Source organism: Salvelinus fontinalis, chromosome 7, assembly GCF_029448725.1.
Source record: "Salvelinus fontinalis isolate EN_2023a chromosome 7, ASM2944872v1, whole genome shotgun sequence".
Lineage (NCBI taxonomy): Eukaryota > Metazoa > Chordata > Actinopteri > Salmoniformes > Salmonidae > Salvelinus > Salvelinus fontinalis.
The window spans coordinates 19488791-19507733 of NC_074671.1; the positions used below are offsets into that span (position 1 = coordinate 19488791).

Genomic DNA, 18943 nt, shown 5'->3' on the forward strand with positions numbered 1-18943 from the left:
ATATTTGTTCTGTTTAAATGTTGTGCTTAGTAAGTTTTCCAGCTTTACAGATAGTTATTTGAGGGTTTTTCAGGACTGTTAGATTTTCTCCATGATTACATTTAACGATGCTCTGCATGTCAATTTCTTTGTTGTTGATGAGATTGGGTAATTGTTGATGGTTTCTTTATCTTATGTTTTCCCCAAGACATTTGGATTTTTTTATATACACTACCGTTCAAAAGTTTGGGGTCACTTAGAAATGTTCTTGTTTTTGAAAGAAAAGCAAAAAATGTTGTCCATTAAAATAACATCAAATGATCAGAAATACAGTGTAGACATTGTTCATGTTGTAAATTACATTTGTAGCTGGAAATGGCTGATTTTTAATGGAATATCTACATAGGTGTACAGAGGCCCATTATCAGCAAAAATCACTCCTGTGTTCCAATGGCACGTTGTGTTAGCTAATCCAGGTTTATCATTTTAAAAGGCTAATTGATCATTAGAAAACCCTTTTGCAATTATGTTAACACAGCTGAAAACTGTTGTACTGATTAAAGAAGCAATAAAATTGGCCTTCTTTAGACTAGTTGAGTATCTGGAGCATCAGCATTTGTGGGTTCGATTACAGGCTCAAAATGGCCAAAAACAAAGCACTTTCTTCTGAAACTCGTCAATCTATTCTTGTTCTGAGAAATGAAGGCTATTCCATGCGAGAAATTGCCAAGAAACTGAAGATCTCGTACAACGCTGTGTACTACTCCCTTCACAGAACAGCGCAAACTGGCTCTAACCAGAATAGAAAGAGGAGTGGGAGGCCCCGGTGCATAACTGAGCAAGAGGACAAATACATTAGAGTGTCTAGTTTGAGAAACAGATGCCTCACAAGTCCTACCTAGAAGGCCAGCATCCCGGAGTCGCCTCTTTACTGTTGACGTTGAGACTGGTGTTTTGCGTGTACTATTTAATGAAGCTGCCAGTCTCAACGTCAACAGTAAAGAGGCGACTCCGGGATGCTGGCCTTTTAGAGAGAATGCCAAGAGTGTGCAAAGCTGTCATCAAGGCAAAAGGTGGCTACTTTGAAGAATCTCAAATGTAAAATATATTTTGATTTGTTTAACACTTTTTTGGTTACTATATTATTCCATGTTTTATTTCATAGTTTTGATGTCTTCACTATTATTCTACAATGTAGAAAATAGTAAAAAATAAAGAGAACTCCTTGAATGAGTAGGTGTCCATACTTTGACTGGTACTGTATGTGTAACCATCTGTAATAATTAGCTTTATCATTGTTCAATTTGTCAAGTGATTGACCACTCGGAAGAATTACAAAATTGACCCTTTCTTCCAGCAAAAGGCACGCGATAACCGGGCAGCGCTGCGCATTAACAAAGTTCAGATGTCCAACGATACGCTGAAGAGACACGAGAATCCTCACCAGCAGCCGTTGACTGACCCCTTTGACCCCAATAGTGTCCCCATGGACGCTGAGCTGCTCTTCAAAGATACTCTCAAGCCCAAGGAGTCTGAGCACGAGCAGGAGTGGAAGTTCAGACAGGTAAGAGTACCTTTAGGGTTAAAGTTTGCTGGAAATGGGGGGGGGGGGGGGGGTGTATGAAGCATGGGTGCACTGTAAAGCAGGGTTTCTCAACCACTTTTCTAGGAGTTGTTGTAGATTTGTTTTGCCTTAATTTCTTTTATATAAATGTTTTTTTGTTTAAATTGAGTGAGGGTAGGAAATTGGATGCAAGATTGTGGGGAAATTGCATGCATGCCTTTTTAGAAATTTAGGAAGTTATTTGTTTCATGGCAGCAAAATGGTATAAGTGGAGTTTTATTCCTGCCTGTTGAGAAACCCTGGTGTAAGAGAGCAGTGTGCGTTTCTTTATGTACATGTATTTTATGACACCATAATACACCACCATAACAATCAAAGTACCGCATGTCAGGGGAATTGTGAGTAGAAGCAAGGTGGTGAGATTGAACATAACATAACTTGGGGGGGCATGAAACCTAATTTTTTATTTTTAACTTTATATATGTGCATGGTTGAGTGAGTCATTTTTAAACAATACATTTGGCGTTCTCATACAGTCTACTAATTCTTAATTTGCATTGAAAAGGGAGAGTTAAATCAGATGTGGGGACCGCTTAAGACGCAGCAGGAAAAGGTCCAAAAAAGCAAAGCCCTAAAATCAACAAATAAAGACGTCCTTTTTGGACATTCCAACCAGGCAACTATAGCTGCAGGAGGTGGAAAAATGTCTCTGGTAAGATTCCCAAGGCAAGGCACTGTTCTGGTTTTCGTCTGCCGAGAACCAATAAAGCAAAATTTACGAGGTGTAAGAAAAGCAAAATGTAAAGTGGAGTTGTAGGGAGAAAAGCTTGGTTAACTGGTAAAATCTGTCCTTCGCCCTGAAAACACAGTAACAGCCTCCAGAAGCTTTTTTTCATGACCATATTACATACACCCTCACATTGTTCCCTCTTGCATGGCTTAACACACGCTAGACCCACTCATATTGAAAAAGTATTAACTTTGTTGTGAGTGAGGGAAAGAGAGCATTCTTAGCACCATGTCATCATAAAATGTCAAATTCAACACTTTCAAAAAGGCTTCATTCACTGAAGTGCTTCCCCTCCCCTGCTTTTCTTGTTTCCATGGCAGCAAATGAGACAAAAGAGCAAGCAGCAGGCGAAGATCGAAGCTACTCAAAAGCTGGAGCAGGTTAAAAATGAGCAGCAACAACTCCAGCAACAACAGCTGTTTAGCAGTCAGTCATGTGGAGATGCAACACCTAATAGTGGGAACCAGAGCCCCATGACACCTCAGCCCTGCAATGGTGGAAAGTCTGGAAACTCATCCCCTCTACAGCCAATAGTGTCTAAGGATGGCTTCGCTAGACCCCAACTCCCAGTAACGCCCACCCCTGGATCACAGGATGACGTGTTCCTCAGACCACAGCCCCTACCTCCGTCGTCGAGGACACCCACCCAGGAGACCTCGTACCCGCAGCAGGGACCATCCTCCGAGCTCCAGTCATCACAGATGTTCTCCCCGAGTTCCTCCTCAGGCTCCCGGCCATCCTCACCTTGGGACCCCTACGCCAAAATTGTGGGCACCCCGAGACCGCCCCCTGGGGATGGCGGATCCACCACGCCCCAGCAGAACTCTCTGTCAGAGATGCAGGAAAGGGGAGGGAGGCATTCCCCGGCACACGAGTCCTTTGGCTCGCCCACGTCTGGTAATGCTGACCCTTATGCTAAGATGCCAGATACCCCCCGGCCACCTGAACCGTTTGTTAAACCCATGGGACCCGCCAGGGTGGGCCCTTCAGGACTCGTTGAGCAGCAGCAAAAGCAGCAGGTCAGGCACATGATGAGCCCTCCCTCTGGAGGAGAGGCTTTTGCCAGGATAGGGGGCCACCGAGCTGAGGTCTACCAGCGCATGTCTCACAACCGCATGATCCTCTCGGACCCCTACTCCAGGCCCTTGCTCACTCCCATCCCCGGCAGCAACGAGTCGGGCTCTGTGCCGGTGTTCAAAGCCCCCATGCCTCCCCAGCAAGAGCCCTATGGTGGCCCTATGCCTGGGGGACTTAGACGAGGGCCATCTAATGACTTTCCCCAAGGATCACAGGCCGACCCCTATGCCCAGCAGCCCCTCACCATCCGTCCGCCCATGGGGGAAGGGTTCCCCAACGAGCCCAGAATGATGCGCCAACCCCAGGAGGGCCATTTCTCTCAACCCATGCCAATGATGAGACACCCTCACAGAAACTCATACTCCCAAGCACCATCCACCCCGAGACCAGATTATTCTCAGCAGATGCCTGAACCTTACGCCCAACCGCCAGGCACCCCCAGACCTCACTCTGATGGCCATGCCCAACCTCCCGGCACCCCAAGGCCACACTCAGATCCTTCATACCTGCAGACGCCACCTAGCCTTCATTTAGACCAGCTTCCCCAGCAGCACCCAGCCAATCGCAGACAGTCTCCATCTCACTCCATTGATCCTTATGCCTCCATGCCAGGTACCCCCAGACCAGCCCCAGGGGATAGATTCCCCAAATCCCCTGCTAGTCAAAGGAACATGGACCCCTATGCCCAACAACCCGGTACCCATCGGCCTTCCAATGCCATTCTATACGCACAGCCCCCTGGAACCCCAAGACCACTCCTCACCAACCCTTATGCCCAAGCTTCAGGGATGACCCGGCCAGGAGCTGGTCCTGACGCCTTCAATCGACTAGGCTCCAGACCGATACCCATGTCCCAACTTCCAGCTGACCCCTTCTCCCACCAGTCTCCAGGCAGAATGCAGGACACATTTGCCCATCCAAGTGCCCCAGGCCCTCAGATATCTAAGCACCCGGAAATGTCGGACGAAAGTTTCTCTCTGCCGCAGTCGAATCATCACGGTGGCCAAACGCCGATTCACGACCCCTTTGAACAGGGTCCAATGACACCTTGTGCTCAAGCTTCAGAAAGGCCAGCCCATGATATCCCCCAGTTGAGCAGCAACACTGTTGCTGCTCAGAACAGCATGCAGCCACACCTGGGAGACACTGAGGAGAAGCTCAGACAGGTATTTGCATTTAGTAGAGATGCAATCACACTGTCACATGGATAACACTTGAATTGTCATAAAGCCTTCTTCTGTTTGCACAGTTATTAGCAGATGATTAGTCATTCCCAAGCCAATATGACAGTGCACGTCAGTGCAACATGAAATAATTGTTGCTTCTCTCTAAGGACCCCTAAAATACTAATTAATTAAGAGCTGCATGATGCAGGATTTATTTGTTACTTGCTAATGTGTACCTTGCTCCCCACCCCACCCCCCTGGGCAGCGCCAGAGACTGCGCCAGCTAATCCTGAGGCAGCAGCAACAGAAGACGGCCATCCGACAAGAGAAGGGACTACTACAGGAAGCTGGTGGAGCTACTGGTGTGGTGACACCCCGTCACTGGTCACAAGAAGATCCCACCCCGCAGAGCCACATGTTTGGCAGACCACCACCCCCTTACCCAGGACCCATGAGGGGCGGCCCCCAAGTTCCCGGGGGTCAAAGGTTCCCTGGTACCTTCCTAGGGGACCAGCGAGGACCCTTCCCCAACGAGGGCCAGTTTGCCATACCCCACTTCCCCAGGGACATGGGCTTGAGGCCCCAAGGAATGAGGTTAGTCAAGATTGACAGCATAGGTATACATAAACTCTTGCCCTTGACACTTATTTTTTTTATGGACAAGGCCTTTACCACATTTAAATGCAGCTGTATATTTTCATAATGCAAAACATTTGTGGTGGATGAGGTGAGTTTCCCCCTACTATGTAAAGCGCTTTGAGTACCTCAGTTGGTAGGAAGACGCTCTATATATCCAATCAAATCCAATCCATTATAATTGTCTTAAAGATTGTGTTGCTCCTCTTTAAATTATTCAATTAATGAAATTATGTTAAACATGCATTGTGGAATGAAGTGGAATTTTTGAAGTGCTACTCACTGTGTAATCTTCCTTATTTGTGTGTAGGGAGCAATCAGCAATCTGTGACATTGTGTTCTGCCTTGTTCATGGATTAGCATTTGACAGTGTGTTTTTCATCTTTTCTTCTCTCAGGTTTGGATTTCTCTCCGGCCAGGAGCAACATTTCCTCAGGCCCCCTCAGCAGATGCCCGGCGGGCCCATGGTCGATAACATTCCTCCACAGATGAGAAGGTCCCTCTCGGTGGACTTTTCCAGGGGGGGCAACCCCCTGATGGGACTCCCCCAGGACTTCCCTCCACAGGGCCTTACCGTCCAGCAGCACAATATCATGGGTCAGCCGTTCATCGAGCTCCGCCACAGGGCCCCTGAGAACAGGATGAAGATCCCCTTTGGTCATGGACCCCCAGACGTCATGGACCCCTCCAACCAAACCCAGAGACCACCCCAGTGCTTCATGGGAGGCCAGGAGATTGGCTTCGCCAGGAACCAGGGACCCAGAATGATGGCTCCCATGATGGGCAGACCTTCCCAGGGATCGGTTGGCCAAATGCAGATGTTGGCAAGTATGGAGAACCTGCACCAGCAGCAGACTGAAGTGCTGGTGACCACTGAACAACAACAACATCCTCCACTGAATAGGTCCCTCAGCCACCCTGTCACTAGTGAGTCACTCAAAGCAGAGCCATCTGGTATGCTCTTGCCTGGGTCTAGCACCGGTCAAACGGAGGAGACTCAAATACCCAGTGGAGACGGAATCGACGAAAACCTGGACGCTGACGACTCTGCAGTGAAGGACCTCGAAGACGTGGAGGTCAAAGACCTGGTCGACCTGAACCTGAACCTCGACCCAGATGATGGCAAAGACCTGGACCTGGGACCCAATGACCTGCACCTCGACGACTTCCTCATGTCTGGGAAGTTTGACCTCATCGCCTACACGGATCCTGAGCTCAACCTGGACGACAAGAAAGACATGTTCAGTGAAGATCTCGACCTGGGTGACCCCATGGAGGAACACCAACAGGGAGAGACCTTGGACCTCCAGAAAGCCCTGTCGGAGAAGAGGAACGCCAGCGGAGACTGCGCAGCCACCTCGTCCCAGTCCGTAGGGAAATCCGTGCACGGCCAAATCAGACGGGAGGCCAACAAATCAAAAGAGACCTTGGACATAGTCAAAATAGAGGAAACAATCAAAACGGAGGTCAAAGATGGACACATGCAAAACCAGGACCAGCCACTCTGCAGTGGCCGGATGAATGACAACAGAACCATGACTAACCAAGAGGGTGCAGGGCTGTATGAGCAGCCTGGACAGACTGTCTCGGCTCCGGTCCTCTCCAACCTTCTGGTCAAAGAGAAACTGGAAAACACTGGGTTAGGCCCAACTGGCTCTCCTCATCAAGGGAACATAGCTGCCCAGCCGAACCAGGCCACTGGGCTACACCCAAACCCAGGCATGCAACATACCCAAGACAACAACAGGCTCAATCCCAGCGTGGCTATGGGACATCGGGTGAACCCTGTGTTGGTTCAGAGCAGGCTTTCAATGGGAAACCCAAACCACATCCTAGGGGGGAACCACAGCTTCAGGGCCTCAGCAAACCAGCAGATGGAGCTAAACCTAGCCATGGTGGGAGCCAGTCAGCAGCCCACTGCCCATGGCCTGAACCCCCAGGGCCAGCAAGGCTCATCGCTGGGGCAGGCCGGCCCACAAAACAGGCCTCTGCTGCTGGACGAGCAGCCCCTCCTACTGCAGGACCTGCTGGACCAGGAGAGGCAAGAGCAGCAGCAGCAGAGGCATATGCAGGCCATGATCCGACAGCGCTCCAGCGACTCCTTCTTCCCCAACATAGGTAAGGACAATGAGCTTCAGATAGACATGCGACTGCTGTTTTGGTGATCTGTTTAATTAAGTCACACACATTACCCCTCTACATGTAGTTATTTCCAGAGTGTAGTCAGAACAGTTCTCTGGGGGTTTTGCAGTCATTTTGCATAATCATCCTTTTTGGTAGATATGTGGAATATGAAGCCATTTTCATTTGAGACAAATGCTTTTTTTATATTTTGAAGCAAAAAAAAAGAACGTTCCCCACATGTAATTTGAGGAACAGAATGTTGGATATAATTTTTCTTGACTAAGAGACACTTTTGGGAGTCTTACTTCACCAGCGTTCCATCCATAATTTAGATGTGGCACTCGTGACGGGTGGATTCTTTTAAAATGGCTTAGAAAGAGGTCAAACCTTAAAGGAGAAGTTATTTTTTACAACCAAATCTCTATTTCTGATGTAAATGGCATATTATAGAAGTCTCCAGACACCTTTTTTGTGATTTCACTTGTTTTTGAGAAACTTACCCCAAACAGCAAATCACTTCCTCGTTGAATATTATGGGGGCCCTGAAAAACATTAACAATTGCTTCAAGAACACCCAAATACTACAAAGCTCTCAGTATATTGATGCAGGTCTTTAGATGTTGTACACATGAAATTGTGTCATTCCGAACTTTATCCATAATGTTCCATTTCCCCCATACTACACAACGAGATGTCCTGTTTGGGTTAAGTTTCTCAAAAACAAGTGAAATCACAAAAAATGTGTATGGACCCTTCTATAACATGCCATTTACATCAGAAATTGAAATTTGGTTGTAAAAAATAACTTCTCCTTTTGAAAGGAGGTCAAATAATGCCTTTTATTGCATTATTCAGAGTGGCACCACAGGAGACCAATTAAAACAGTTCTATGGGCAACATGCTGGCATGTAATACTCTTTTAGCTAGATGTCTTCTACTGTTTAAGTGGAAGGATTGGTTTCCTCCTACTTTTAACCATTGAATAAAGGAAGTTATGCAACATCTCAAGCTAAAGAAAATACACTACTCCGTTCGGGGATCTGCAATTCCATTTTATAATATCTGGCAACCTTTCCTATCCTTTGTAGAAGACATGGATCCAACTAATTTCACAACTCCATAAACCAACCCAAATTTGAATTTGTATCATTATTATTACTCTTTTTAAATTATTATTATTATAAAAATGTATTTTTTTATAATATCTTTGTATTCTTTTACTATTTGATTATATTACTCATTGTATATCATGTCTGTTTTTTTTTGGGGGGGGGGTTCTGTTAGAGCGTGGAGGGGTTGGGGTGGGTTTTATTTTAGTAGGGAGCATAGGGGGGTTGGGGTGGGTTTGATTTTGGTAGGGTATCGGTGTGTGTTCTGCCCTCTACCTGTTCGTTATCTGTAGAATCATAAAAAATGGCAAATAAAAAACACGGAAAGTAAATCAATTAAGGGGGACTTGTCAAAAAATTACTGATACTTTTTTGTTTTGTTTTCTTATTTAGCAGATTTTGATGCCGTCACAGACCCGATCATGAAGGCTAAGATGGTAGCCCTGAAGGGAATCAATAAAGTCATGGCTCAGAACAGCATGGGAATGCCCTCAATAGTCATTAACAGGTAAGGCAAAAGCTTCCCCAATGCTAGCTTTGAGTTCTTGTGCTATGTAATGTTATTTAATTGAAAGGGTAAAAAATTATTTCATGTTCCCTAAAGCAATGATCCTCTCAGAATTCAGCATACACCAGGAGCCCATGGACCAGATGCCGCTGCCACTCTGCCTCCACATGTGTTTGGACAGGTAAGCATCGTGAATCAACCACTATTTGTCTATCAGTCTGCCTGCCGTATGTTTCATATATTATGCTAGAAAAAAAGGCCACATTATCATTTGTTAATTGTCTTCGCAGGACGGGAAGTTGGCTCCACAGATGGCGAGACCGAACCCCCCAAATTTTGGACCTGGATTTGTCAGTGAGTGGACAACCCAAAGTTTTTCTATTTGCATTTGATTATGACATCCTCCTTCATTTTAACCAAATTATTAATCACAGACCCATTTGGTCTCTTCAGTATTTCATTTGTTGACGACCATATCCAATCCATGGTCTATTCGATTTCACTTGTATGTCTTTTGGATTTATGTACACAGTTTTGTCTCCCGTCTCTCAGACGATGGTAAGAGGAAGCAGTACGAGGAGTGGCTCAAGGAGACCCAACAGCTCCTGCAGATGCAGCAGAAGTTTCTGGAAGACCAGATTGGGGCCCACAGGAAATCCAAGAAGGCCCTGTCAGCCAAACAGCGGACGGCCAAGAAGGCTGGCCGTGAGTTCCCTAAGGAGGACGTCGAGCAGCTGAAGCATGTGACAGAGCAGCAGAGTGTGGTGCAGAAACAGTTGGAGCAGGTAGCTAACTAAATGTAGCAAGGGTTCATTGCAGGCATTCTATGTTGAGGTTTGGATTTGAGTTATTTCTTTAGTCTCTTGATTCTACATCTTTACATGGCATTATCTGTAACATAATTGGACATCCTGAGGCCTTAAATAATGTAAAGATGTGAGGTTGTACATGCTGTCTGTATAGAGCTGTCATTTACCTTGGAGGGGTGGATAAGAGAAAAGATCTCATATCGTAAGCCACTTGAAACATTTTGTATTTGATTTATTAGGATCGCAATCATCCGACGCCAATAGCAACAACTAGTCTTACTGGGGTCCGACACATAACTAAAAAGACATTACAGACAAAAGACTTTAGAATTTACATACATTTAAAAACATGAACATGTAGTGTGTGCATCTATCAGTTACACATACAGTGCATTCGGAAAGTATTCAGACCCCTTGACATTTTCCACATTTTGTTACGTTACAACCTTATTCTGAAATGGATAAAGTAGAGTGGCCAGACGGAAGCCACTCCTCAGTTAAAGGCACACGACAGCCCGCTTGGAGTTTTCCAAAAGGCACCTAAAGGACTCTGACCATAAGACACAAAATTGTCTGGTCTGATGAAACCAAGCTTGAACTCTTTGGCCTGAATGCCAAGCATCACATCTGGAGGAAACCTGGCACTTTGCCTACGGTGAAGCATGGTGTTGGCAGCAATATGCTGTGTGGATGTTTTTCAGCGGCAGGGACTGGGAGACGAGTCAGGATTGAGGACAAGATAAAAAGAGCAAAGTACAGAGATCCTTGATGTAAACCTGCTCCAAAGCGCTCAGGACCTCAGACTGGATCGAAGGTTCACCTTCTAACAGGACAACGACCCTAAGCACACAGCCAAGACACCACATGAGTGGCTTCGGGACAAGTCTCTGAGTGTCCTTGAGTGGCTCAGCCAGAGCCTAGACTTGAACCTGAACAGAACTGAAAATAGCTGTGCAGAGACGCTCCCAATCAAACCAAACAGAGCTTGAGAGGATCTGCAGAGAAGAAAGGGAGAAGCTCTCCAAATACAGGTGTGCCAAGCTTGTAGTGTCATACTCAAGAAGACTCGAGGCTGTAATCACTGCCCAAGGAGCTTCAACAAAGTACTGAGTAAAGGGTCTGAATACTCATGTAAATGTTATTTCATTTAAAAAAAATACATTTTAGAATAAGGCATTAACGTCACAAAATGATGGGAAAAGTAAAGAGGTCTGAATATTTCTGAATGCCCTGTACATGACAGTACATACACACAACAATTAGGTCACATGGGGGAGAGGTGTTGTGCCGTGAGGAGTTGCTTTATTTGTTTTTTTAAACAATGTTTGCTGTTCACTTGCACTATATTAGATGGAAGGGAGTTCCATGCACTCATGGCGCTGTATAATAGTGTACGTACAGTTGAAGTTGGAAGTTTACATACACCTTAGCCAAATACATTTAAACACAGTTTTTCACACTTCCTGACATTTAACCCTCGTAAGAATTCCCTGTCTTAGGTCAGTTAGGATCACCACTTTATTTTAAGAATGTCAAATGTCAGAATAATAGTAGAGAGAATGATTTATTTCAGCTTTTATTTATTTCATCGCATTCCCAATGCGTCAGAAGTTTACATACACTCAACTAGTATTTGGTAGCATTACCTTTAAATTGTTTGACTTGGGTCAAACGTTTCGGGTAGCCTTCCACAAGCTTCCCACAATAAGTTGGGTGAATTTTGGCCCATTCCTCCTGACAGAGCTGGTGTAACTGAGTCAGGTTTGTAGGCCTCCTTGCTCACACACACTTTTTCAGTTCTGCCCATACATTTTCTATAGGATTGAGGTCAGGGAATTGTGATGGCCACTCCAATACCTTGACTTTGTTGTCCTTAAGCCATTTTGCCACAACTTTGGAAGTATGCTTGGGGTCATTGTCCATTTGGAAGACCCATTTGCGATAACGCTTTAACTTCCTGAATGATGTCTTGAGATGTTGCTTCAATATATCCACACAATTTTCTTTCCTCATGATGCCATTTATTTTGTGAAGTGCACCAGTCCCTCCTGCAGCAAAGCACCCCCACAACATGATGCTGCCATCCCCCGTGCTTCACGGTTGGGATGGTGTTCTTCAGCTTGCAAGCCTCCACCTTTTTCCTCCAAACATAACGATGGTCATTATGGCCATACAGTTCTATTTTTGTTTCATCAGACCAGAGGCCATTTCTCCAAAAAGTACGATCTTTGTCCCCATGTGCAGTTGCAAACCGTAGTCTGGCTTTTTTATGGCGGTTTTGGTGCAATGGCTTCTTCCTTGCTGAGCGGCCTTTCAGGTTATGTTTATATAGGACTCCTTTTACTGTGGATATAGATACTTTTGTACCAGTTTCCTCCAGCATCTTCACAAGGTCCTTTGCTGTTGTTCTGGGATTGATTTGCACTTTTCGCACCAAAGTACGTTCATCTCTAGGAGACAGAACGCGTCTTCTTCCTAAGCGGTATGACGGCTGCGCGGTCCCATGGTGTTTATACTTGCGTACTATTTTTTGTACAGATGAATGTGGTACCTTCAGGCATTTGGAAATTGCTCCCAAGGATGAACCAGACATGTGGAGGTCTACCATTTTTTTCTGAGGTCTTGGCTGATTTCTTTTGATTTTCCCATATTGTCAAGCCAGAGGCAATGAGTTTGAAGGTAGGCCTTGAAATACTTCCACAGGTACACCTCCAATTGACTGAAATTATGTCAATTAGCATATAAGAAACTTCTAAAGCCATGACATAATTTTCTGGAATATTCTGAGCTGTTTAAAGGCACAGTCAACTTAGTGTATGTAAACATCTGACCCACTGGAATTGTGATACAGTGAATTGTAAGGGAAATAATTTGTCTGTAAACAATTGTTGGAAAAATGACTTGTGTCATGCACAAAGTAGATGTCCTAACCGACTTGCCAAGACAATAGCTTGTTAACAAGAAATTTGTGGAGTGGTTGAAAAACGAGTTTTAATGACTCCAACCTAAGTGTATGTAAACTTCCGACTTCAACTGTATTTTTGAATTTGTTCTGGACCTGGGCACTGTGAAAAGACGCCTGGTGGTATGTCTGGTGGGGAAGGTGTGTGTGTCAGTGCTGTTTGTAAGATGACTATGCAAACAATTTGGAATTTCCAAACTGTCTTTCCTCAAGTCTTTACTTAACTCTTAGCCAAGAGAGACTGACATGCATAGTATTAATATTAGCCCTATGATTACAATGAAGAGCAAGACGTGCCACTCTGTTCTGGGACAGCTTCAGCTTAACTAGGTCTTTCTTTGCAGCACTTGACCATATACCGGGACAATAATCAAGATAACTAAAGCCTGCAGGACTTGCTTTGTAAATAGATTCTCTCCATCTTTGAGGGCTTAATTTAGGGTTTTCCTCTTGCCTTTTGGTCTTTAGCTCCCACATCATGTTGGATTCCATCTGATCGATTTTCTCTTGAAATTAAACCCTTGATGTCGGCTCAGTTATCAACTCTTTGCTTTGTCAAAATTGAGGGGACAGAAATACAATCTTAACTTGTTTGTGACCCTCCTCAGCGACACACACAGCACACAAAGCTTGATTGCTAAAAAACAGCTGCTACTTCTAAATAACTGTTTGGTTTCTTGAGAATCAAGGGAAACATTGAGCCCGAAAACAAACCTTTTGACCTTTTCTTAGCAAAACGAATGGCGACCGTTGCTAATTATTTCCAACTTCCGTGACCTTTTCAATGTGGCGAGACAGAAACGCATGATTTATTCTGTGAAGTTAACACACATCCTCCACTCAGTCAATATTTTCCCAAGGCTTTTTTAAAGAGGTTTTACTCTGATTATGCTATTTACTTCGTAATGGTTCAATCTGATTTCTTGTGGATTCATGGAAACATTTACTGTATCGATACGTATTATCTGGTTCCAGGTAGTTGCCAATTTTATGGAGGTATTTTGAATAAGTAACAGAAAATAGCATTTGATCACTGTTCTTTCTGTGATTGTCAGGTAAATACCAGTTTTAATTGGACAGTGAAGAAAAGCAGTGCCTAAAAATGTCTCTCAATACCATCTTGCACTGTGAAGAGTTGGGTGGGATAACCTTCCGTCTGCTCACATTTCTCTTGTTTTTTTCCTCTTGTGTTATTTCTCTCTGATAGATTCGGAAACAGCAGAAAGACCATGCAGAGCTGATAGAGGAGTACCGTGTCAAGCAGCAACAGCTAAGTCTACAGGCTCCTATGATGCCAGGGATGCCACCCATGCCAGGGATGTCAGCTCATGCTGCCCCTATGATGCCCAGGGAGCCCCCTTTGGGCCAGCCCATGATGACAATGCAGCCCCACCCCAGCCAGCCTAACCTTGCCCGCATGCCCAACGTGCCAGGCTGGCACCCTGGGGGAGCCCCAGGACCGATGGGAGGCCCGGGTCTAAGAATTCCAGCTCAGATGCCCCCTGCCAGCCCTGCCCAGTTGCACCAGCCCCAGTTACCACCCCAGACCCAACTGCCGCCTCAGCCTCAATCAGCCTCAATGGTGCCCGGAGTAAAAGCCACACCTGCAGGCAAAGGAGCAGGAACCCAGGGAGCCAGCGGAGGTAACGGTGGTGGTGGCAGCAATAGCCTCGCTGTGAAATTTGATGACAACAATCCATTCAGCGAGGGCTTCCAGGAGCGCGAGAGGCGGGACCGCATGAGGGAGCAGCAGGAGAGACAGCGGGTTCAGCTGATGCAGGAGGTAGACAGGCATCGGGCCATGCAGCAGCGGCTGGAGATGGAGCAGCAAGGCCTTGGTATGGGTCCCGCTGGGCTCCCACACGGCTCTGGAGCTACTAACCACAGTGGGGATAGCCTGGCCCACATGCCATTCTACAATACTGATCTGCCCCAAGACTTCATGCAGCCCTCTAGACCTCAACAACAAGCACCACCACAGCAGGGGCAGCTAGGGCCCATGTACTCCCAGCAGGGCATCGGGGCCTTCATGATGGGGGACGAGCGCAGGCCTATGCCCAAGACTGGGGCTTTTGGTGGTCCCGAGATGGGTCCCAATTTCCGTCCCGAAAACCCCATGCTGCAGGGGCCCAACTTCCCCTCGGGACAGCCCCGTCCCGCCAGATTCGGAGGCCCTGGGATGATGCCCCAGAGTGGAGGCCGAGGCGAGGGACAGGGACTACCGTTCGGAATGGACTCATCCACCCCCCTGCCTCCCAACTACCCCGGCTCAGGCCAGTCCTTGATCCAGCTCTACTCTAACATCATCCCAGAGGAGAAGGTGAAGAAGAAGAGGAACAGGAAGAAGAAGAGAGACTCGGTCGACGACATAGACTCTGTCAAGACCCCGTCCACTCCCCACTCAGACCGCTGCTCCCCGCTGACGCCCTCCCGCGGATCTGACACCTCATCCACCCGGAGCCTCAGCATTCCCGGTGAGCAGGATCTGTCCGATCTTTTCCTCCCAGTGGGGTCCTCTGGTTTGGCCCCCTCCACAGAACTGGAGAGGCAGCTCTCAGGCAGCAGCTTAGCCCAGGATGGCTGCTCCAGCATGGGCTCTGAGAATGACCGGGCCCCCCTGTTTGACGAAACCCTCCAAATCAAGTTGGAGAGCATAGAGACTGAGTGCAGAAGGGACGAGGCGGCCAACGAGGGTTCTGCCTTGCAGCACGTTCCCCGAGCTGGCGGGACAGTAAAGGTGGAGGAGGGAAGCGGGGGGGGGTTTTCTTCACCCCTCCACGGTGCCAAAGGTGGTGACACAGGGAACGAGCTGCTTAAGCACCTGTTGAAGAACAAGAGCACACCCCCACCGGGCGCCAATGCCAACCAGACCCTTCCCACACAGCAGATGTCCTGTGACAAACTGCGTTCAGAGCAGGAGGACTCATCAGACCACAAAGCCACTGCCAGGCCGGCCTCCACCGCCAACAACATGGTGAGAAGGGAAAGACCACAGTATAGCATAGGTTACTGCATGTTCTATCTGAAATCGAAATATTGGGGTACAGAATTGGCTAAGCAATTGCTATACAGTACTAATGAAAACTCTTTGTTGTGTAATAGTAGCTCACTAACCCTGTCTCGTTGTAATTTCCCAGACTCCCCGGCGCAGTCAGCTGACAGGAAGCACTGAGCTCCTAGAAACCTCGGTGCCGGAGCAGGGCAAGAGGAAGCAGCAACGCAACAAACTGACGCATAAAAACGGGGTGGAGAAACCACCATCGCGCTACAAGAGGAGGAAGAAAGAGGAAGAGGAGAAGCAGATTGGTTATTCCAGTACTGACACTCTGATGACCCAGCTTAAACAGGTACAGATCATAGTCGTCAGCCACCGAACAGTGTTGAATGTGCTGATTAGCTATTGTGTGTTGATTGGCTGATTGGTCTGGTCATGTTCCCAGTCCCGAAACATAAAACAAGAGTTTTATTTAGTACATATTTCACGTGTGTGGTGCTGCTGATTTTATAGATGAAAGTTTATCTTTTCCTGCAGTTGCTTACAAATGTGGGTGTTTATTTAGCTATTTTCTGTTAGCACACCTCATAAATCACTCATCTTAATATGTAATTACTTTAATTTAGGTGGAATTAAATGGTCCGTGGATTGTTTTAAAGAATCACTCGACATTTGTGGAGGCATAAACCGAATATTAAATGAAAAATTGAATACTTAGTTGACTAATAATAAAATAAATAAATTGTATGTCATTCAAATTATGACAAGATATACCATGGGTTATGCAGTGGTGAACCTTTCACAGGGGCACAATAAAATGTTTGCCCAAAAATTCCCGAGGCTGCATTTTGTCTAGACTGCCTACGCCTCGACTACACTTTTGATAACCATATAACGTTAGGTTAAAATTACTTCAGTTATTACACCCCCCAAAAAAGTCATTAATAACAATCAAATGTTTTCATTCAATTTCTAGAACTAATTTTGATCCTGTTCAGTGCTTACCTCGAAATATAAGCAGTGAGAAATCCTTTAAAATACAGTACCACGTACAGCGTCCCTTCTGCTCTCACTAACCCTCCTTCCCCTCTTCCTCCACCCCCACAGCAGCTTTCCCTGTTGCCCCTGATAGAGCCCCTGATGGGGGTCAACTTTGCTCACTTTCCCCCCTTCGGCAGCGGGCAGCTGAACGGGGAGAACAGCCTGTCGGGATCCTTTGGCAGCGCTTCGCTGGGCGGCGTGTCAGACTACTACTCCCAGCTCATCTACAAGGTGAGGAGAGATCACTAGTTTATGCACATCCATCCCTTTCCCAGGTGGAGGATAGGAAAAGGACATTTTTTCCTAGACAATAAAATAGATAGCCGCACATTGTTGAATGCTCCTGTATACTAAAACAAATTTCCCTAGTTGGATCCAGTTACGATGTTGTGTGATTTGCCATTTTGTAGCAGAACAACTTGAGCAACCCGCCCACCCCTCCAGCATCACTCCCTCCCACGCCGCCCCCCGTGGCGAGACAGAAGATGGTCAACGGGTTCGCCACGGCCGAGGAGCTTACCAGGAAAGCTGCCGTCTTGGGTGGCCATGATGGTAAAGTGGGACTCAACATTTTCTAAATCTTCTGTGCCTCTGTCTCACTTCTTTAGAGATGTAATGCTGTAGTAATATTATAGATAATATTAAAGAGTGACCTAAAATGTATTATATATCAAAGAATCCCTACTGGGATTGCAATGGAAAAAGAAAAAGACAGATTTCTAAGGTCTGAAAATAAAAGGAACAATACATGTTTTACTTTCTCCCTATAGCGTTCCGGACAGAAAAAGACCTGCTGGCCCATGCCATCACCCAGGGGCCCAAGACGGTGGACGTCCCTGCCTCGCTCCCCACACCACCACATAACAACCAGGAGGAACTTAGGTGAGCCTTTGGGGACTTGCAAATCCACATTTCAATGGGAGTCAGGATAGTTCCTACCTGGTTTGAGCGAGTAAATGTAATTTTGCTTCTGAACAGAGAGTGGCGTATTAAACAGACTTATACCCTTCTGCACTACTGAGCCGAGCCAAGCTGTATTGCCCTGGCCTGGTTACGTGAAGGAGCCCAGTGGTTGAACTAGTTTCCCTGATTCTGTGTACATCCCAGGAGCCAGGACCACTGTGCGGACAGGGACACCCCTGATAGCTTCGTCCCCTCCTCGTCCCCCGAGAGTGTGGTCGGCATGGAGATCAGCCGCTACCCCGACTTGTCAAATGTCAAGGAGGAGCCCCCCTCCCCTTGCTCCTCCCCTGTAATTCCCATGCTGCCTAGTGCCAGCGGGAAAGGTAAGAATCACACATACACAACTTTCACTCCTGACTGAACAAGAGTTACAAAAATCTAATCCAATTTTATTAATCAGGTGTGAACTAACAGTGAAATGCTTAATTACAGGCCCTTCCCAACAATCCAGAGAGAAAGAAAATAGAGAAACAATAGAAAAGTAAAACACAATAATAGATACACAATGAGTAACGATAACTTGGCTATATATACTGAACAAAAATATAAACGCAAAAATGTCAAAGATTTTACTGGCAACAACTCTGGTTGACATTCTTGCAGTCAACATGCCAATTGCATACTCCCTCAAAACTTGAGACATCTGTGGCATTGTGACAAAACTGCACATTTTCATTACCCTTTTATTATCCCCGGCACAAGATCTACCTGTGTAATGATCATGCTTTTTAATCAGCTTCTTGATATGGATTTGTGCACAAAATTGGAGAGAAATAAGCTTTTTGTGCATATGGAACATTTCATTTCATCAGTGTACAAGGGGTACTAGTACTGTGCCAGGGTACGAGGTAATTATGTACATATAACTAGGAATAAAGTGACAGATTGTAAACAGTACCAGCAGTGTATGTGATGCTTCATGCAAATAGTCCAGGTAGCTATTTAACTAACTACTTATCAGTCTTATGGCTTGGTGGTAGAAGTTGTTCAGGGTCCTGTTGGTTCCAAACTTGTTGCATCCGTACCACTGGTCGTGCGGTAGAAGAGAGAACAGTCTATGACTTGTGTGTCTTTGACCATTTTTAGGGCCTTCCTCTGACACCGCCTGGTATAGAGGTCCTAGATGACAGGGAGCTCGGCCCCAGTTATGTATTGGCCTGTATGTACTACCCTCTGTAGCGGTTGGATGTCAAGCAATTGTCATACCAAGCGGTGATTCA

General features: G+C 46.2%; 1 protein-coding gene across 23 annotated transcripts in view; it reads left to right on the forward strand.

Moving 5' to 3' along the window:
• The window catches only part of LOC129859164 (histone-lysine N-methyltransferase 2C-like), a 216761-nt gene that overhangs the window by 182345 nt on the left and 15473 nt on the right, over positions 1-18943 (forward strand). For 14 of the 23 annotated variants that reach the window (XM_055928604.1, XM_055928584.1, XM_055928588.1 and 11 more), the window contains 15 exons: positions 1337-1543; positions 2109-2255; positions 2654-4576; positions 4842-5170; positions 5610-7330; positions 8839-8953; positions 9050-9134; positions 9244-9307; positions 9506-9738; positions 13932-15698; positions 15862-16071; positions 16827-16991; positions 17171-17312; positions 17531-17642; positions 17868-18046. In XM_055928604.1, the coding sequence (XP_055784579.1) occupies positions 1337-1543; positions 2109-2255; positions 2654-4576; positions 4842-5170; positions 5610-7330; positions 8839-8953; positions 9050-9134; positions 9244-9307; positions 9506-9738; positions 13932-15698; positions 15862-16071; positions 16827-16991; positions 17171-17312; positions 17531-17642; positions 17868-18046 (7399 nt within the window). The remainder of the gene's footprint in view (positions 1-1336; positions 1544-2108; positions 2256-2653; positions 4577-4841; positions 5171-5609; positions 7331-8838; positions 8954-9049; positions 9135-9243; positions 9308-9505; positions 9739-13931; positions 15699-15861; positions 16072-16826; positions 16992-17170; positions 17313-17530; positions 17643-17867; positions 18047-18943) is intronic. The other 9 variants (XM_055928598.1, XM_055928599.1, XM_055928603.1 and 6 more) reach the window with 4 other exon arrangements.